We start from the raw sequence: 20,830 nt of genomic DNA, 5'->3' as shown, positions 1-20,830 counted from the left end.
GTGCACACAGTGAAGGGTGGACTCGGCAGGCCCGGATTATCCAAAGAAAAGACTGGCCCGTGTCTGGTTCCTGGGAGATAACCTCCAAGCCCCCAGAGCATCCTGCCAGCCTGCCCTCGGCAGGGCCCAGAGACCAAGTGATGAAGATCAGTCACACAGATGCTCCGTGCCTGTGTGAAGATCCTGGCACCAGGGCTCAGGGGAGCATCCCTGGAGGGCAACGCTCCACGTGTGTGGTCACACGACGGTGCCTGGAGAACCAAGTGCGGTGCTGTCGGGTCAGCTCCACTGGGAGACGAACGGGAGCTCACACCTGGTCTCTCCCAGACTCTGCCCTGTGCATCTTTTACCTTTGTTGACTCTCCTCTCTCTTTTGCCGTGACAGGGGCAAAATCTAACAGGTTTGCCGAGTTTTAGGAGTCCTTCTAACTAATCAGTGAACACAAGGGTGGTCTCGGGGACCACGGTGCACAGTGTGTGTATAGCAGCACGTGACGGGAGCTGTTGGTCAAGAAATGACACGCGGATGCCTCAAACTTGGTTTCGAGGCAGCCAGGGAGGCACTTCACGGGTAGGGAGACTAACATGGCAGATGTACGTGTGGGGAACGGACTGGAGGAGGCCGGGGTGATGGTCTAGGCCAGAAGCCAGAGCCAGGACTCTGAGGACAGAGGAGAGAGAACCGCGGTTTGGGAAATGTAAAGAAATGGAGTGATGGCTGTGTGGGGCTGTCTCAGTTAACGAGGCCGTCAACCAAGACCAGGACCTTGGGAGTTTCTCACAAACGTGTCTGAAAAACATACACTATTTCAAGACTTTTCCACTTTCACGAAACGGGCAAAGTTCCCTACAAGAGAAGCGGATGGTGCTTGGGCCAGGTGCTGAGGGCTAGATGGCCACAGATGTGACGCCCAAGTGGGCCCGGAGTGAGGAGGGGCTGCCTCGAAGTCACTGAGGGAGTCGGTGACAGAGCGGCCTGCCCTGCATCTGTCCTTGTTTTTCACACCACATCCGTCCGCCTTCACAGCCCAGGAGAGTCCGAGATTCTGACCACCCCCAGGCCCGCCCCGGCTTTGAAGACCACCGTTCTCTGCCACCACCTCCAACTTCACTCAGGTCCACTAACCTGACCTGTGCAGTTCCTTTGCCACTCCAAATCCCAACTCAGATTATCTAATTTATTTACTCTATTACTTACTCAGCCCTATTCTACGTACAGGGATGACAACGGAGACAAACCAGACTCTCTGCAGTGCAACATTCACTCATACAACAACTATTTGTGAGCACCTGCTATGTCCAGACACCGTTCGAGGCCCTGGGATTATGGCTGTGACCGAGACAGAGGCTCCTTGCTCTCACGGGGCTTGTATTCCAGCCAAGGAGACAGGAGAACAACGAACTTCACAAAGGCATTATACAGCATGCTAGAATAGGCTAAGCACTATGGAGGAAGCAAAAGTGGGGCAGGGAAGGGGAACACGGTGGCGGCACGGGGGCAAAGGGGTTGACTGAGTCACACCGAGGGAAGAGCCACAACAAAGTCCTGGGTGGGACATGACGACAGGCAGCCAGTGTGGTTAAGGTGCAGGGGCCACTGTCCCTGCACCTGGGACTCTCTCCCTCCCTGTCCCAGCCCCTTTCCTCTATCTGAAACAGGGGTGTTTGGGAATGAATATGGAGGGGGAAACCTCAGCCTTGGACTGAAAGGAATGGAAGGATTGAGAAGGCAATGGGGGGAAGTGGGGAGTGTCTAGGTGACAGAATAATGGCCTTCATACGTGTCCACCCCCCTAGCCCCAGAACCTGTGAATAGGAGACCTCACATGGCAAAAAAGGACCTTGCATGTGTGATTAAATTAAGGATTTCGAGATGGGGAGATCACCCTGGATGGCAGCATGGGCCCTGAATGTAATCACAAGGGTCCTTAGGTGGAATGGGAGGTGGCAGAAGAGTCAGGAGGTGTGACCATGGGAAGAAAATTCCGAGAGATGCTGTGTTGCTGGCTCTGAAGACAGGGCTTGGACCACAAACCAAGGAATGTAGGGGGTCTCTAGAAGATAGAAAAGATGGATTCTGAGTTTCCAGAAGGAATGAGATCCTGTGGACCCATTTCAGATTTCTGACTTCTAGAACTGTAAGAGGATAAACGTGTGTTGTTTTAAGCCACTAAGTTTATGATCGTTTGTTACGACAGCAATAGGAAGTGGACAGAGGAATAGGGGAGAGAGAACAGGATGGCCTAAATCTAGATACACGGCTGGGAAACACATCCTAGAGTTGGGGTCGAGAAAAGGGCTAGAGCGAGAGGAGACAGGGCCGGGGCAGGTCTGCCTCTGTGCATCAGGACCAAGGCGGGAGGCTGCTGCAGTCGCTGGGCCCCGGCAGCTGGGGAGCCGGTGGGAAAAGAACATGCAGCTGCGATTCTGAGAATCAGGATGTCCTCTGATGCTGGGGAGACCTCATCAGCGGTGCGGATGTGTATGAAACCCAGCAACAAGCCATCTGTGACAGAGGGAGGGAAAGGTGGCCTGGGAGCACCAAGAAGGGCTCATAATGGAGATGGTGTCCGCCCACAGGATTTCTCGCTTTTGTTCACTGTGGTTATCCCCAGCACCTGGAGCGGTGGCCGGCATGCAGCAGACGCTCCGTAAGTGACTGTGACCGACTACCTGGTAACTCAGAACTACCACTTACAGAGTGCCACCTATGTCACGGTACTGGGCCAGAATTACTAGGTAGCAGCCCAACGAATCCTTTCTGGATGGGAAACAGGATCAGAAAGGTGATGTGACTTCTTCAAGGTCACACAGCAGCAAACACCAGTCCCAGGATGGGAATCCAGATCTTTCTGGAGCTAAGTCCTGCTGTTCTGTCTGGAACATGGGAGGAGGAGAGGTCAGAATTAAGTCTTGAAGGATGAGTGAGGTTCTCTGGGCAGACATGTCACCGCAGGACTGACACACATACAGGCAGCTTCTCTATAGCTGTGGCGGGAGCGGCAGGCAGTGGGGAGGGGGAGCTGGGGGCCAGGTCACAGAGGCAGACTGCCTCTAGTCCATCTAGCAGAGACAAAGCCATGATGCTGCTTCCTTTTCTGATCCTAAAGCTGGCCTTTGTCTTCTCACCTCAGAAGCTTAAGTGACCGACCCTTCCACACCAGGCTCACCCCACTGGGGTAGAGATAGAGGCTGTCCCCTCCTTTATACCGGTTCTACTCCATTTCATTTGGGGCAGCAATAAGTCAAGCCAAACGGCTCTATTTCCCAGGGCTCCTCGGTGGGGCTTGAGATTGAGTCCAGGGTTTTCTAGTCCACTGATGGGCCAGGAGAGGGACTGCAAGCAGTAGGTCAGTAGGGGTCATTAGAGGTCCAGACTGTGGGGGCACCCGGGTGGCTCAGTCGGTTGAGTGTCCTACTTCGGCTCAGGTCATGATCTCGCGGTTCGCGAGTTCGAGTGACTGGGCTCCGTGCTGACAGCTCAAAGCCGGGAGCCTGCTTTGGATTCTGTGTCTCCCTCTCTCTCTGCCCCTCCCCTGCTCGCGCTATCTAAAATAAACAAACTAGGGGCGCCTGGGTGGCGCAGTCGGTTAAGCGTCCGACTTCAGCCAGGTCACGATCTCGCGGCCTGTGAGTTCGAGCCCCGCGTCGGCTCTGGGCTGATGGCTCAGAGCCTGGAGCCTGTTTCTGATTCTGTGTCTCCCTCTCTCTCTGGCCCTCCCCCGTTCATGCTCTGTCTCTCTCTGTCCCAAAAAAAATAAACGTTTAAAAAAAATAAATAAATAAATAAAAAATAAAATAAAATAAACTTAAAAAAAAAAAAATGTCCAGACCGTGGACTTCTGTGCACTCTGAGGACAGGGGCCTTTGCTCGTCCTTTTCCACGAGTCACCTGGCAAGGCTCTGCAGCCCACCTGCCAGAGCCCCCGCTTCTCCACTCCTAACCCTGGGATCTTAGATTCTAAACTCACCGCCACGCCTGTTTCCTCATGTGAAAAATGGGGGTTACAGCTCATGAATCATGTGGTCTCTGTGAAGATGAAACTGTCTGATCCACGTCAGGCACTTACCACACGGTACACCCTTGGGGCCCAGGAAAAGCTACTCTTATTATTCTGGGAGCAACTGGAACAGATGCTCCTGACATTTTGGCCCACAGCCACCTGGTGGCGCTGCCAACAACGCCAAGCCCAGGTGGCGCCCAGGAAGCAAGGATGAGCCATCTGGGAGGGAGCCACCCTTTCCCCCCAAGAAATTAGCAATTTAATGGGGAGACTCTGGATCTCCTGGGTGGAGAGATTTAAAATAAAATGAAGGAAAGAAAGAAAAAGAAAAAGAAGACAATTAGCAATTTAAGAACTTGCAGGAAGTGTGATCACAGGCACAGAAACCAGAGAAGAATCAAGGGGAGCAGGAGAGAAAAGGGGGAAAATGAGAGCCTGAAGGGACCTTCGCCTTTGGCCCCCATCGGCGCAGCCAGGGAAATCTGGTCCCCACTGAGGCTCAAACGCCGGCTGGAGCCTTTGCCAAGTGCGTCAGTGCAGGAACTCCCCGTCCACTCTGCTGCCCCGGCCCCCAAACCGTCTCCCCTGGGCTGTCTCACCAACATGCGTTCGTCGGCCACTCACCCCAAGTCCACCAACTCTGCTTCTTAAACTTCTCTTGAATCGGTTCCCCTCTCTCTCGGAGTCAAAGAAAACCCCTCTAACCCACAGGGAACAGGTGAGTTCACAGAGCCTACCCTACGGGAATGGAAATCAACTGATAAGCACAGAGCAGCTCACTGACCAGACCGTAACCAAGACAGTCTCCACTGTTCCAGGCAGCAGTGAGGGGGTGTGCGGCCAGACTGGGGTGCAGGATGAAGCCACAGGAGGGCTCTGTGTCACAGGATCTTGTTTTGAAGGACCCCCACCCACCCCGCGGGGGGCTGGGAAGGAGGGTAGCGGTCGGGGTCCGGGTCACTCGTGGGCTCTTACACGACCGCCCTGCCCGGTGGGCATGGCCAACCCCGGTTGCAGGAAACCAGGAAACGGAGGCTCTGGGAGGGGCAGGGATGCTTTCCTAAGCGAAATGGGCAGCAGGGAAACCTCAGTACTCGCCACTGCCTAGAGGCCTTTCTCTCCGCAGTACATGGTGTCCCCGACAGAGAGGGCAGGATAGACACCCACCTCTCACCTCCTTAGGCCGCTTGGGATTCTGGTCCTAACTTCCTCCAGCCCGCCCCTCCCTGAGGACCAGCACACTCGAGGCCCTTCCACCCCCAGGTGTATCGAACTTGTGTTAAATATTAGACACCTGTGAGGAGATGACAAGCAGAAGGCGTGTCTGTCCCTCTGTTTGCTCTTCAGGGGGAGGAGCGGTGGAAAGCCTCACTGCTTGTCTCACTGCTGCCTGTCTCTTCCTTCTCCCAGGCGGAGTGCCCTGACCAGGTCCCTAAATGTCCCTGCATGCTAACTGCTACGGAAGCTTTGTCACACGTGTTCCATTTCTCTACCCACCGACGTGGTGGCTGTTTTAGAAATTTTAAAAATTCTTTTCGCAAGCAGTCTGTTCACGTGGTTCTACATTCGAAAGGGAAATAATACCCTGGTCTCCGTCTTCCCCTGTCCCCACAGCCACCAGCTCTCCTCCCTGAAGAAACGCGGCTAGGTCTCCTGTGCCCCTTGTCAGACTTCTGATGCATTTAAGCAAATGCAGTGAGCTCTCTACCTCTTCGCACACAAAATGTCATGTGCCGGACGCGCTGTTCATTTTTCACTTACTAGATCTTAGGATTCCTCTTAAGCAGGCTTATTATCCTCGCTGGAGAGAGGAAGAAACAGGCTCTCAGAGGGGAACCACTTGGCCGAGGCAACGACATCCTGCCTCAGCTGCCTGCTCCTGTGGGCTGCCTCCAGCTGGTACCTAAATGCTTCTTGGATTCGATATTCCCAACCTCCTCTCTCCTCCCTTCCTTCCCCTGAAAATACTAGTTTTACCCTAAGGGAGCACTAGCCAGCTAATTAGCAGTTACATTCTCCTTTACTCCAACACCCATAACTACATCCAAAGGAGCTCACATGGCAGGAAAAACAGCAGTTTTCCCATAGGGAAAACAAATCAGGTTAAGACATGCACAGAAAAGAAGTCAGGAAACAAAAGAAGAGTCAACTTTAAGAAAGATTTTAGAACAATTCTTAGTATATTTTGTTTCTCTTCTATTGAAAGATTTTTTTTCTAACTGCATTAAAAAAATGTTTATTTTTGAGAGTGCACACACATGAGCATGTGCGCAGGGGAGGGGGGGGGTACAGAGACTCCTAAGTGGGCTCTATGCTGACGACAAGAGAGCCCGATGTGGGGCTCAAACTCATGAGCTGTGAGATCATGACCAGAGCTGAAGTCAGATGCTTAACCGACTGAGCCACCCAGGGGCCCCTAGCTGCATTTTTAACATTCATATTTTAACTACAGAATTAATACATCAGTCCTTCCTTTAAAATAATGTCTTGCACATCACCAACAGAGCTAAGATTCTCTTAACACTACCCTCCACCCTGGTGCCCACACCTGTGAGGTAGCCGCTGCTAAAAGCTGTTGCATATCTTTTATCTGCAAACTTGTGTGTGCATCCAGAGCCTGAGGAAATGAAATGACTCCGATTTTTCTTTTCCTGAACAATATGGCAACAAGCATGCTCATTCACACCTTTGGCACAGGTGCATTTTTCCAGGATGATCTCCAGAAGCAGAGTTGCTGGCTGTGGACACTTGCAGTTTGGTTTTACTGGGGATGACCAAATTGCCCTCCAACCTGCCTATACCTGTTTTTATCCTGGTTCCTAAAGAGAATCATTTCCCTACAACTTGCCAGCACGTGAGATTAGGAAAGTCCCACCCATCTGATGTACCAACTGCATTTACTAAAAAATAACGATAAAAGCACTAACCATTCAGGGGCGCCTGGGTGGCTCAATCCCATAAGCATCTGACTCTTGGTTTCGACTCAAGTCACGATCTCATGGTTTGTGACATCGAGCCCCGCATCAGGCTTTTCACTGACAGCACGGAGCCTGCTTGGGATTCTCTCTCTCCCCATCTCTCTGTCCCTCCCCCACTCAAGCACACTCACTCTTTCAAAATAAACTTAAGGGGGCGCCTGGGTGGTGCAGTCGGTTAAGCGTCCGACTTCAGCCAGGTCACGATCTCGCGGTCCGTGAGTTCGAGCCCCGCGTCAGGCTCTGGGCTGATGGCTCAGAGCCTGGAGCCTGTTTCCGATTCTGTGTCTCCCTCTCTCTCTGCCCCTCCCCGTTCATGCTCTGTCTCTCTCTGTCCCAAAAATAAATTAAAAAAACGTTGAGAAAAAAAAAAAAATAAATAAACTTAAGGAAAAAAAAGCACCATTCAGCACTCATTATATGCCAGCATGTGTTGGCACTAAGTCCACTAAGATGTAGAACAGGACAGACCCTGTGCTGGGCAAACAAAGACAGTAATATACGGTATGGCTACCATTTTCATGAAACCCAGAGTGATATTTAAATATGAATTAAAAAATTACCAGAATGGAAAACAGACACTCAAAAACTTATACACAAATATTCACAGGAGCACTATTCCCAACAGCCAAAAGGTACTCTCATTGCCTCCGTTATTGCACTCCAGCCCCACCTGTTCTTGACGCCTAAAGTACTCCTGCCTCAGGGCCTTTGCACTTGCTGGTCCCTTCTCCTGAAATGTTCTCCCTTAAGGGTCCCCAGGGTTCACTCCTTTACTTTCTTCAGCCTTTGCTCACCTACTCAGTGAGGTTTTCCCTGGCTATCCTTAGGACTTAGCACCATCTGAAATAATATACGGATCTCATTTATTGTCTCTCCATTAGGATGTCGGCTACATGAGGGGCAGCATTTTTGTCTGTGACTTCCACTGCTGTATTCCCAGTTAGTAATGGTTGCTGGCCATCGCAGGCACTCACTAAATGGTTGTCAATGACACTAAATGGATGTCAATGGCATCCAGGAGTTTCTTTGTGCCAGGTGCTTTTTGTATACGAACTCCAACCATGAGATAGGTACCATTACTATTTCCCTTTTAGAGTTAAGTAACTGGTCCAATGTCAACATGAACTTCAAAGTCAAGATGAATACAGTAAGGTCTACAGTTCATGAGATGGAGCCCTGGGTTGGGCTCTCTACTAACAGTGCAGAGTCTCCTTGGGATTCTCACTTGCTTTTTCTCTCAAAGTAAACAAACATTAAAAAAAAAAAAAATTTAGGGGCACCTGGGTGGCTCAGTCAGTTAAGTGTCCGACTTCAGCTCAGGTCATGATCTCACAGTTTGTGTGTTCAAGCCCTACACTGGGCTCTGTGCTGATAGCTCAGGGCCTGGAGGCTGCTTTGGACTCTGTGCCCACCCCCCTTCTCTGCTCCTCCCAGACTCGTATTCTGTCTCTCTCTCAAAAATGAGTATTAAAAAAAATTTTTTTTAATTTAAAGGGGTGCCTGGATGGTTCAGTCAGTTAAGCGTCTGCCTTCAGCTCAGGTCATGATCTCATGGTTCATGGGTTCAATCTCTACATCAGGCTCTCTGCTGTCCACACAGAGGCCGCGTTGGATCCTGTGTCCCCCTGACCCCCGCAAAAAATAAAAGACTTAGAACCTACTGGAAACCTAGGGGAGATGACGACTACCTTCACCTGGGGGATGGGTAAGGGGAGGGCCAGGGAAACCCTCCTAGAGAAGAAAAAGGATATTTAAGCATAGTTTTGAGGAACATGGAAGAGTTAGGGTAGGGAGGGGTTAGATCAATACCTCATTCCAGGCAAATGGTCGGACAGGCAAGGGCCTGCTGCCTTATGGAACAGTGTTAAACACCCTACGTTAAAACCACAAGATGTCAGAGAAAATACACAAATGGCCAATAAGCATAGGAAAAGATGTTCATCATCATTGGCCACCGGGGAATGCAAATCACAACACAATGAAGATACCAGGCCACACCCCATAGGATAGTAATAAAGATGGACAAGGAGTGTTAGCGAGGATGCGGAAAAACTGGAACCCTCATTCACCGCTAGGGAATATAAAACGGTCCAGCCACTGTGCAAGAGTCTGGCAATTCCTCAAAAGGTTAAACACTGAGTTACCCTACAATCCAGCAATCCCATTCTTAAGTATCTCCCAGGAGAAATAAACACATATGTCCACCCCAAACTTGTACATGCGTTATTTGTAATAGCCAAGAAGTAGAAACAACCCAAATGCCCACCAACTGATGAATGGACAAAATGTGGTATATCCATAAAATGGAATGTTATTCAGCCTTTAAAAGCAATGAAGTATTAATATATGTTACAAAACAGATAGACCTTGAAAGCCAAAGGACCTTCTATGACATGATTCCATTCCAATGAAATGTCCAGAAAGGCAAATGTAGAGACAGGTCAGTGGCTGCCTAGGGTTGAGGGATGGGGGAATGGGGAGAGACTACTAATGAATGGATATGGGGTTTTGGGGGTAGATGATGAAAATGTTTGAAAATTAGATTATAGTGATGACTGGACAACTCTGTGAATGTACTAAAAACCACTGAATTGTTCACTTTAATAAATGGATGTGCATTGTACAATACCTCAATAAAAGCCAATAAACTAACCAATAGGTAGGAGATGCCAGGAAGGGGTTAGAAGAGCAGAAGTGAGCCTGCAGAAGTAGGCAGTGGCCAGACTCAGTCCTGACTTTACCTTGAGGGCAGGGACTGGGCAGAGGAGTTTCCAGACAGGATCTGAAATGCCCTCAGCTGTGAGGCTATCAGGGACTCCTTGAGACATGCAGTTAGGCATAGAGAGGACATTCAGACTTGGAGAGGGACTCTAAGAGCACCGTGTGTGTGTGTGTGTGTGTGTGTGTGTGTGTGTGTGTGTAGAACCGCACACACTTGTGCTCCCTCCCCAGCTCAATCCCTGTAATCAACACCAGCATCTCGAGGGAGAGGCAGTGATGTCACTGGTTGGGGAGGAAAAGGCCCAGGCCAGGTTGTGGTAGAGACAGTTGCCATGGAAATGGTTTCTCTGGGAACCAAGTGAAAGCCACCAGAAGTGAGGGGGGGTGGGCAAGGTGGCCTCGATTCTGAGAACTAGAAACCAATCACACCTACCCGCCTCTGGGTATCCATCACCATGCTAATATTTCTGGATATTTGTTACGTGCTGGGCTGTTGGCAGTGCTTTACCTGCACCGACTGCCAACTTTATGAGGTGGGAATTATTCAAAACCCCATTTTACAGAGGAGCAAGCTAAAGCCAAGAGAACTTTAGTAACTTAGTCCAAGTCACACAGGTAGTCAGGACAGACCCAGGCTATCCGATCCCAGAGCTGAGCTGCTAATCACTCACTAGCCTCTCCAACGCGACATCGTGTCCACCTTCCACACCGTGTGCCATCTCTAGCACTCCCCATCCTCTAAGGACATCCGGGGCATCTCCATCACCTTCCAGACTTGTTCAGGTTTCACTCTGAATCCAATTCAGTGCTGTCTACCTCCCAAAGGCTAGAAGCTAAGAAGGGCATTAGCTGCTCTTTCCTGCCCCCACCTCAGGAATCTGTCCCTGCTCTGGGCGGGGGCTGGCAGAGGAGAAAGGCAAAGGGCTCTTGAACTCAGAGCGGGGCTCTGCTGGCGCTGACCCAGCGCTCTCCATCGGGCAGTCCCCACATTCATGGGGACCTATGAGGCATCCCTGTTGTGGTCCTCTGCCTCTGCCTCAGCCTGTCTCTTGCTCCCTGCAGCTCCCACTACAACTGGCCATCCCGAGTGCTGGCTGGGTTCAGGTTCTGCTATATTCCTCTGTGCTCAAGCAGCCCTGTGGGGACTCTGCATGTGTGACCCACCACATAGCAGACTCTCCATCTCTCTTTCCCCATTTGGAAGGATGGGCACGTTTGCTTTGAGAAAGGAAAAGCCAGGCCCTGGCTCGCTCCTGTCAGACAGAACTTCAGAGAACACCAGGCAGGGCCACTCCGACTGTGGTGGATGAGACAGAACAAGACCACTCTGGAATATTTCAACACAGACAGATGCACAAACCTTGTCCAAAGCACAAAAATGACCCAAATCCCCTTCCTGGCTCAGAGCAGACGGGAGCTTCTTACCTTAACCATAGCATTAGCTGGGCTCACTCCTCCTGCCTCTAGATGAAGTGGAGATACCCAGTCCTGGACTTGCCTCTGCTGCCCAGCCTCCAACCCAGAGCCAAGCCTGCTTCCCGAACCCTTCCCAAAGCTACCTAACCCCACCCAGCTCCCATAAGAAGCTCTCCATAACACCCACTTACTGAGATGCCCCGAGGGACCCAATGGTGGAGGGCAAGAAACCCGATGTTCAACTATAGGTGCTCCTGGCAGCCTCTGGCATGAGGTGCGGACAGATGAGGAACAGACGGGGGAAGTAAGACACCAGCCCCTCTTTAGCAGGCATTTGACCCTCAACGACAATTCCTGAGAGGCCTCCTTCCCTGCTCCCCACAAACACTGTCCTCTCGACTCTACATGGGGCTGGGGCTGAGCAAGGCCCTGCTCTTCCTCAATCTTGATCAGTTCAGCAGGGAGCGGTGTGGTCTCAACTTTCAGCAACTCTGGAATGGAAGTACTTGGTTCCTTTTGTTCTCCGCTCTGGGCAGCGAGGATTACAGATCTGAGGGTGAAGGGGAAATCACTGAACCAAAGGTCAGGGAGGACCCACAGCCTGAGTCTCATCCACACTCATGGTTCCCTGGAGTTTCTCTCAATCACTTGCCAACCTTTTAAAACTTGGATCTCACAGGAAATGCTCGATTTCCAACTTCATAAAATCAGCAGCTCTGCACTGCAAGGTGGGGTCACCCCTGAGGTGCCTTTGGGGTTTCCCAGGGGCTTTGTTGGCCTCTCCTGAACACAGGTCCTTTGCGTTTAAGGAGAGGCTTGTTCGTTGAGCCAGGAACTGTTCTACGCCTGTTCGTGTATTATGTGTCTGCACCACTGCCCTCTGAGGGTTCTGTTATTGTCCCTACTTTAGTGAGGAGACCACTGCAGCACACAAGGGCCCGGTATCTTGCTGGAGGCCACAGTGCAGTAAGTGATGGCATCTTGAGCTCTGGGCACTAGGCTGTCAACTACCTCCAGTTTGCCCAGTCCTCTTCCTATAGCCAGTCCCTGTGGGCACAGGAGGGGGCACCCTAGGGCTGGCCCTAGCTTTCATCTTCCAGATGAGAAAATAGGCTCCCTTGGGAGGTGTGATAGGTTGGATAATGGCCCTCCGAAGAGGTCTACATCCTAGTCCCCACAGCCTGTGAACAGATTACCCTACCTGGAAAAAGGGAGTCTGCAGATATGATTAAACTGAGGATCTTGAATGCAGATATTCTGGATGATCTGGGTGAACCCTAATGTAATCACAAACCCTAATGTAATGTAAGTGGGAGGGCAAGAGGATCAAAGGAGAAAATGGGAGGGGAGATGATAGAAGCAAAGGTCAGAGTGATGCGAGAAGGGCCATGAGCTGAGGAACACAGGCGCCTCTAGAAAAGGCAAGAAAATGGATTCTCCCCTTGAGCCTCCAGAAGGAACACGGCCCTGCAAACCTATTGTAGACTTTCGGTCTTCAGAAGTGAAAGGGAACGAAAGTGTGTTGATCTGAGCCACTGCGTTTATGATGGTCTGTTGCAACAGCCACGGGAAACAAACAGAAGATGAGCACCGAGGGTGCCGGAGTCGGTACAGCCATGTGGGGCCTACCCAGGCTTGAAGGGCCGTGGCTGCTTCTGCCGAGGGAGACACCACAGGAGCAGCGGAAGGGCTCCCGAGGACTCTGAGCTACTAGGCCACGTGGCGGACTTATGCTCTGCATGCCTGGCCCCTGTACCGCCCTTTCCCCAACCGGGCTGGCCTTGGCCCTCCTGCCCTTGTTTGCCAGGACACCCACCTCCAACTCCTGCCCCCTTCCGGGCCTGCATGACCCCGGTACCTGCCCTAGCACCTCTTCAGAGAGAATCTAGGTCCGTCTGATGCAAACTGGGTGCCTTTTCTATCATGCCAGGCCCAGTCACCTTGATTGGGAAACAGTGAGGGGTGGCTGGTGAGGAGGGCCTCCACTGGGGCAGGAAGATGGGGAGGAACAGGTCGGAATCGATGGAATTTGGCAATCGTGAGCAGCGGCAAACCTGAGGTGAAGGTCTAGATGAGGCGGCCTCCCGGCAGGCTATGCCCTGGACTGGGGGTCAGGGACCTCACAGAGCCTAAAGAAGACAGGCTCTCCCTGGGGCTTGTGGGGTCTTGAAAGCTATGCGGTATTGTGGAGGCCTGGGCTCTAACTAGCGGTGTGACTGCGCACAACCCCCTTCACCTCTCAGGGCCTCGGTCTTGCCCCCTGCAGGACCAGCAGGTCGGCCTGTGAGCTGAGGCCTCTTCTCAACACTGGTCTCAGACACTTGGGATCCTGCATAGGTGGCTGCTCTCCTTCTCCCTCCCTCGCAGCGCTGGGGCCCCTCCCCAACCCAGGCCTCTAGGGCCTCGCTAACCAGGAACTGTTGCCAGGTGCGCCAGGGTCCCCAGAGAATCCCCCCACTCCCCCTCCCCATCAAAGAGCCAGGGTGATGCAACCTGCCTGCAATGGCCACTGCACTCCCCAAGCCTGGCTCCTCCGCACTGAAAATGAGTCCCCAGAAGCCCCGCCCATGCTCCCAGCCCCAGCTCAGGAGTTGAAGGGACTGGGGCACGTGCAAGACTGCAAGTCTTGGGGAGGCAGCGGCATTTGAGTCCTGGAGGTGCCATGGGTCTGGGGTCAAGAGGAGGTACAGGAGAGGGCTTGGGGTGCCAAGACCGGGGTTCACAGGTGGCCATGGATGACCCGCCAGTCACAAATTAGAATACACCGGGAAGGGCTAGGGAGCTAAGTGTGTGAACTGGCACCCACTCAGTAGGAATCAGTCAAGCTGCTTTGATGGGACAGCTGGCACCAGGGCTGAACTGGGTGAGATCCAACAGCTAGGGAGAGAAAAAGCTGCAAGGGGCTGGGACAAGAGGACCAGGGTCCCTGCCCCAATGTCTCCTCAGTCAGCATATGTGGCATGCAGCCGGCAACATGATTCCCATACTAAGCAAGTTCATGTCCAGTAATTAACAAATATCCTACCTGGCCACCCTCTCAAAAACCCATAATCCCAGTCTACGAGACAAAACCAAATTGAGGAATATTCTATAGAATGACCAACTCTTCAAAACCGCCAAGATCATGAAAAGACTAGGAAAGTCTGAGAAACTGCTGCAGAGACCAGAGGCTAAGGAGACATGACGACTAAATGTGATACGGCATCTGGAACAAAAAAACGGCATTAAGAACAACTAGTGAAATGAGAATAAAGCACGCACTTTAAAACCCCCCTTATCTGTGTGGGTTCTTTAGTTGTGACCCATGTACCACAGTAATGTTAGATGTCAACGAGGGGGAAAACTGGATGAGGGGTATATGGAAACTCTCTGTACTATCTTTGTGACTTTTCTGTAGATCTAGTCCACAGGTATATCATAGAATATCTTTTCAGAAAAAAACTCAGACTTTGGTGGGTAGTGGGGGGGACACGACTCTCTGCCAGCAGTCCGTCCTAATCCTACCTATGGCTCAAATATCTATACTGAGAAGTAGAAGGAAGGTCGGTCCTTAAGTCTCACTTAAAAGGCTGGGAGAGGGGCGCCTGGGTGGCGCAGTCGGTTAAGCGTCCGACTTCAGCCAGGTCACGATCTCGCGGTCCGTGAGTTCGAGCCCCGCGTTGGGCTCTGGGCTGATGGCTCAGAGCCTGGAGCCTGTTTCTGATTCTGTGTCTCCCTCTCTCTCTCTGCCCCTCCCCCGTTCATGCTCTGTCTCTCTCTGTCCCAAAAATAAATAAACGTTGAAAAAAAAAAAAAAAAAAAAGGCTGGGAGATCTTTTAAAGCACTTACTGCTTAGCAGTGGGGATAAAACACAGCTGCCTCAGTAACAACCACCACCACTACTTATGTAGCACCTGTTTGCCAGGCACTAATCTAAGTGCTCGACCTGAATTTATTTAATCCTCATAACAGTACTAAGATGTAGGCACTATTGTTTTGCAAACTCTACTCCTGATGTGGGGCTCAAACTCACGGCCCCAAGATCAAGTCGCATGCTCTACTAACAGCCAGTCAGGCACCCAAGAAGTAGGCACTCTAAACTGCCATGTATATTGCTATGTTTCTATTAACTGAACTTCATACTTTCTTCTGGTACTATTAATGGAGACTGAGGCACAGGGAAGTAAGCGAAATTGCCAATAAGCTAATAAGTGGGGTAGAGTCAGGGTTTGAACCCAACGACCTAGCGCCACAGTCTGTGCTTAACTGCGACTCTGTGCTCTCCAGGTAATCATGTAGGTCAAGTCCTCAAACACTGGCAGAGTGGACAGCTAGTGCTCTAAGTGAAAGTGGTCCGATCCCAAGAAGGATTTCCTGCATGTAACAGAAGCCTGCACGTCTTCATTCCCAGATACCTCTCAAGTTCAGGGTTCCCCCACTTTCTTTCTCATAACCCTCACAAGGGATGAAAGCTGAACTCCAGGTGTCCTGCTGTGGGCAGATGCAAAGTGGGGAAGGGTTTCTGAAGCAAAGACCCAAAACCACCTGGGCTAGTGGAGGGCCTACTGCACAGGAAGGGAATGGCCAGGAAGCCCCTCTGTTTAGTAAAGGGAAGTGCAGATCTCACTATTTCCGGCAGGTTTGGGAAATTGATCAGGGGTGGCTGGGGGACAGCTGAAGCAGAGGACCTTTTGAAAGAAGTGCTGAGGATAAGAGCTGATGCAGAAATAAGCTGATGGAGAGTAAGAGGATGGAGAAAAGGCAGTTACGGTGATGATGCTGGCTTCTCCGCACCCCACACAGGGATGTGCTGAGCGTCCATCATCTACGATGGGGAAGGGTGGGGATGGCTGGAAATTACTGAGACCTTGAAGGAGTGACCTACTAGCACATGCTGGATGTTCAAATTTCCGGGGCTTTTGCCAGAGCGGGAGGAAGGGGTAAGGGTTCCTATAAAAAATAAAATATGTTGAAAAACAAAAATGAAAATAAAAAACGTTGAAAAATAAAATAAAATACGCTGAACAGGTACATAAGAGCCCGGCTCTCGGTTTCACAGGCATCCACCTATTTGATTCCAACAAACAACCTCACCAGGTATACCTGATTTATTAATCCTCCTCATTACAGGTAGTTAGTCCCCAATCTACGAGACTAGAGACCTTGTCACTTGCCACCCTCGAAGGTCTGAGATTTGAAAGGCGCGCGATCTCATCGTGACTCACGCCAGACTCTAACCCACAAAAAGGTTTCTTAGCGTGGGGCAGTTGGGGGATGAGGACACTAGCGGGAAATTTCGGGAAGCAGGGGGAAAAGTGAATTGGTGCAGCTCGGGGGGGGGGGGAAGGGGACCGAATCCAGAAAATCGCGGGGGGCGGCTGGATCCCAGAGTCAGAGGAAAGGGAGGCTCGGAACCCCCGGGGTAGGAAAGATGAGGAGGGTGGATCCCCAAATAGGAGGAAGGGAAAGGTCGAACTCTAGGGGTCGGGAGGAGGAGGGGACTGGATCCCAGGATCCCCGAGAGGTAGGGACCAGGCCCGCCCCCCGGTTGGGACCTCGTGGGGTGGGGCGGAGCGCGGAAGGATCCTGGCGGGCTGTGCTGCGCCACCCGCGGTATATCTGTCCCCAGTCCCCGGGGCCGCCTCATTCCCCATCCTCAGATCACAATCTCTCCTCAGACTACCGCGACGCCATCTCCGCCCGCATAGCCCTGGCTATGGCTCTGTAGCCGCGACCCCTCCGTGCCCCGGCCCGTCTCTGCGCTCACCGCGCTTGCGCTCTTCGCTACCGCCTTCTTTCTTCAGCGGAGGCCGCCGCCGCCTCTCCGTTCCACAGCCATGGAGTGAGTAACCGCTCGCCCCTCCCTCTCCAACCGCCTTTCCCGCCCTTTCGAAGCTCGCGGCCTTCTCGACCAGGTCTCGTGGGGGTGGGGTGGGGAGACGAGAGTGAGGAATCACGGTCGCGCAAGCGCAGAAGAGAAAAGACGCGCCGTCGGCGCGTGGCCAGGCATGCGCATTTGGGCCGATGGGGGGAAGGGTGCGTTCTTGAGAATGTTGGTGTTTAAAGATGGCCTGTGTGCAGGTGCGCCTGCGCACTAGCCCCCTAGAGAGGGTGCGTTGTCTCCCACCCACCATCTCCTTGAGCAAGTCTGTCCGCGAGCGGTTGCTCACGTGCACGAGCCACCAGAGCCCGCATTTCTGTGTGAAGGGCGGACGGAAGCAACGGCACATGCGCCCTGACCCCCCGATCCCGCGCAGGCGTAAGAGCAGTTGGCTCGGTGGCGGAGCATGCGCTTTGGCCCTCGGCTAGAGAGCCGCGTGTGGAAGGGTCAGGGGTGGGGAGCTGTTCTCTGCCGCCCCTCCACTTTCCCGCTCCATGTTGCTCAGGCGCACAGCACAACTTACCTTTGACTCAGGCACCCGCTCGGGGGAGGGGGACTGATTTAGATTAGTAAGGCGAGGCTTAGAGGCAACCTGTTAAGAAGGGGGCGGAGCTAGGATCACCTTGGTTGCAAGGGGTGGGGCCTTGGGGAGCCCGTTGTGCGAGGGGGCGGGGCTAAGCAAACATCGCTGAGGGGTGGGGTTTCAACAGGAGACAAAGCGGGGCCTTCGGGAAGGGGTGGGGTTAAGGTAAATATGGGGGCGGGGCTAGAGGGGGTCACCGCAAAGTTGAAAGGAAAGAGTGGGACTTGGTGTTCTACGTTGACGACGGGGCAGGGCTGGGGCAATTCCCCTGAGAACCGATTCGAGCTTGCAACTAGGGATAGGGTGGAGCCTAAAGAAGGGGTGTGGCTGGAAGAAAATTGTGGGATTGAGTTTTTTATGAAGTTGAATAATTGTGGAGGGGGGCTGGGAGGGGCTTAAGGAAATTCCCCTGGGAGACCATTATGTTTCTATATTGGAAGGAGTGGGGCTTGGATATTCTAAAGGAAAGTAAGTGAGGGCTAAAGAGAATTCCCTTGGGAGTGGGTGGGGCTCAGAGATTCGGGGAAAGAAAGCATTGGTTTAGAATTCTGCGAGCGCAAGGTGCAGTCTCGAGCCTAGTTGGAAGGCGGAAGGGAAGACCCTGGGGACTTGGGGGTGTGGCTTGGTTACCCTGTGACTTTGGCTGTGGATAGCCTCTGACACTGACTACTTTTGTCTCACATGTAGGTCTTCCACTTTCACCTTGGTGCCTGTCTTTGCCCCGCTGAGCAACTTCCAGAGCCTCCTTCTAGCTGTTGGTTCAGCCTTCTTCATTGCGACCCGTGCCCAGAGCCCGTGCTGCAGCCATGTCACTCCTGGCGACCCTGGGGCTGGAGCTGGACAGGGCCCTGCTCCCAGCTAGCGGTCTGGGCTGGCTCGTAGACTATGGGAAACTCCCCCTGGCCCCTGCCCCCCTCGGCTCCTATGAAATCCTTGGGGGAGCCCTGGAGGGTGGGCTCCCAGGGGGAGGAGAGCCCCTGGCAGGTAAGGACAGGTGGAGAATGGAGGTGGGGTGAGCTGGGGCATGGGGGACAGGGGAGAAGAATTCATTTATTCATTCAAGAAATATTTACTGAGTACCTGTAATAAGCCAGGTCATGTTTTAGGTGCTGGGGGATACAGCTGAGACAAGACCAACATAATCCCTGCCTTCCCGGAACTCACACACTAGTGGGGAGGCAGACAAAAGACAAATTAAGTGATGATATATCGGGATAAGTGGGAAACAGTAGCTGAGCCAAAAAAATAAAAACACAGCCTTAGTTTACAGCGAGTAGCCAGGAAACATATAGGTAACATTTTGGCTGAGACCTAAAGGCTGGGAAGGAATAAGCCAAGAAAAGACTCAAAGGAAGAGCTTTTCAGGTAGAGGAAACGCCATACGCAGAGGCCCTGGGGCAGGGGTTATTTTAGTGTTTTCCAAACGCTTGGCACATGGTTTGTTCTCAATAATTAATGAATTAAAGATGAAACAGGTGTGTTGTGTGTGTGAGACCTAGTTTGTCTTTAGGGATGGAGAGTAAATCAGAAACTATGGACGTAGGGTAGTTAGTAAAGATTATTTGGGAATGGTTGAAGATCTAGCTGGTTGAGTTTTGTTGTTTGGGTCATTGGTTGGTTGATTGATCCATTGATTGGCTGCTTAATAGGTTGACTGGTTGCTTGACTGCTTCATTCACTTAGTTGATCCGTTGGCCAACTGGTGGGTAGTTGATTGGCTGGTTAACTGGTTGGTTAGATGTTTGATTTGTTGGCTGGTTTGTTGAGGAGTCTGATGATTCACGGGTTGGTCGGTTGACCGATTGGCTCGTGGGTGATGTCACTCAGTGAATGGGATGAATGAAGCCGACGCGAATGAGCACCAGGTGAGGCAGGAGACCGGGAACTCAAGGAAATTTATGTCCCTCCTCCAATTCTCCAGGTGACGGCTTCTCTGACTGGATGACTGAGCGGGTGGACTTTACAGCCCTCCTGCCCCTGGAGCCCCCCTTACCCCCAGGTGCCCTCCCCCCACCCTCCCCACCCCCACCTGACCTGGAGGCCATGGCCTCTCTCCTCAAGAAGGAGCTGGAACAGATAGAAGACTTCTTCCTTGATGCGCCACTCCTCCCACCATCCTCCCCCCTGCCTCAGCCGCCACCACCAGCCCCCTCCCTCCCTCTTCCACTCCCCCTCCCCACCTTTGACCTCCCCCAGCCCCCTGCTCTGGATACCCTTGACTTGCTGGCTATCTACTGCCGCAGTGAGGCCGGGCCAGGAGACTCGGGGTTGGCATCCCTGCCCCCACCACAGCAGGCCCCCCCACCTCCACCTCCACCCTCTCGCCCGGCCCCCTACCCGAATCCTACCACCACCCGAGGGGACCGCAAGCAAAAGAAGAGAGACCAGAACAAGTCAGCAGCTCTGAGGTACCGCCAGAGGAAACGGGCAGAGGGCGAGGCCCTGGAGGGCGAGTGCCAGGGGCTGGAGGCTCGAAACCGGGAGTTGAGGGAGAGGGCTGAGTCGGTAGAGCGCGAGATCCAGTATGTCAAGGATCTGCTCATTGAGGTGTATAAGGCTCGGAGCCAGAGGACCCGGAACAGCTAGAGGGGCTTTGGGCTGTAGGGGGCACTGGTCTTCATCTCTGGCTCACCTCTATTTCTGGGGCTGGGGTCGGAGGATCCCACCATCCCCTTTTCTGTCTGACTTTCTCCCCCCTCTCTCCTTTTATCTTTGACCGCTCTCGCCCATTTCTGAATTTGCCCCCCTTCTCCCACCCAGAATCCTGGAATGTCTGGCGTTACTCAACATCTCCACTTCTCAAGTAACAGCTGAGGGGCTGGGGGCCCAGAGACGGGGAGCTTGCAACCCTGGTCTCTCAATCAGGGAAGTGAGGCCAGGAAGCTGTGCAGAATGAATGTGGAACAAACAGGGGAGCCCCCGGGGGATGTGAGCCAGGGAGGGTCTTAAGAATGGCCCCTGTATAATAATATAACCAAAAAAGCTAGCCAAGTGACCTTAGGGAAACATATTTGGGCAGGAAGCCAAAAGGTGGCCAAGTTCACAGAGCAGGTGAATATGCAGGTAGCCGGGGAGGTGGGCAGGGCGGGGGAACGGCCATAGTCGGGACTGGGTGTTCATTTTAGCTCTGGGAGGAAATCAGTGTTTTGTTGTGGGGGGAGGGGTCGTGTTGTGTTGGGGGAGGGGCTGCATCTAGGTGAGGGAGGGCAGGGACTGATCCTTTTGGTGGTTTGTGAGCAGAAATAAAATGAAGAATTTTCTCTGGTC

The 20,830-nt window shown here is 52.5% G+C and overlaps 3 protein-coding genes across 9 annotated transcripts in view; 1 reads left to right on the top strand and 2 right to left on the bottom strand.

Moving 5' to 3' along the window:
* Positions 1 to 17,587, bottom strand: part of IL4I1 (interleukin 4 induced 1) — a 37,246-nt gene extending 19,659 nt beyond the window's left edge. For 4 of the 5 annotated variants that reach the window (XM_043598485.1, XM_043598488.1, XM_043598484.1 and 1 more), the window contains exon 1: positions 16,867 to 16,964. The gene's annotated coding sequence lies outside the window, so the exon portion shown is untranslated. Of the gene's footprint in view, positions 1 to 16,866; positions 16,965 to 17,503 lie in introns of those variants that run through there. The other variant, XM_043598487.1, reaches the window with a different exon arrangement.
* Positions 1 to 17,609, bottom strand: part of NUP62 (nucleoporin 62) — a 24,826-nt gene extending 7,217 nt beyond the window's left edge. Inside the window, exon 1 of one of the 2 annotated variants that reach the window (XM_043598492.1) lies at positions 17,504 to 17,609. The gene's annotated coding sequence lies outside the window, so the exon portion shown is untranslated. Of the gene's footprint in view, positions 1 to 16,866; positions 16,973 to 17,503 lie in introns of those variants that run through there. The other variant, XM_043598491.1, reaches the window with a different exon arrangement.
* ATF5 (activating transcription factor 5) lies at positions 16,827 to 20,830 on the top strand. 2 transcript variants are annotated; one of them, XM_043598498.1, is made up of 3 exons: positions 16,827 to 16,941; positions 18,251 to 18,547; positions 19,485 to 20,830. In XM_043598498.1, exons 2-3 carry the CDS (start codon positions 18,370 to 18,372, stop codon positions 20,147 to 20,149), a joined length of 843 nt encoding a protein of 280 aa, XP_043454433.1. In that variant the 5' UTR covers positions 16,827 to 16,941; positions 18,251 to 18,369; the 3' UTR covers positions 20,150 to 20,830. The 2 variants fall into 2 exon arrangements, with proteins under 2 accessions (XP_043454433.1, XP_043454434.1); XM_043598499.1 differs by lacking the exon at positions 16,827 to 16,941 and adding an exon at positions 17,250 to 17,358.

The sequence above is a fragment of the Prionailurus bengalensis genome, chromosome E2 (assembly GCF_016509475.1).
Source record: "Prionailurus bengalensis isolate Pbe53 chromosome E2, Fcat_Pben_1.1_paternal_pri, whole genome shotgun sequence".
Classification (NCBI taxonomy): domain Eukaryota; kingdom Metazoa; phylum Chordata; class Mammalia; order Carnivora; family Felidae; genus Prionailurus; species Prionailurus bengalensis.
Note: the sequence above shows the minus strand (reverse complement) of the source record. Positions and strands in the feature narration are given on the sequence as shown.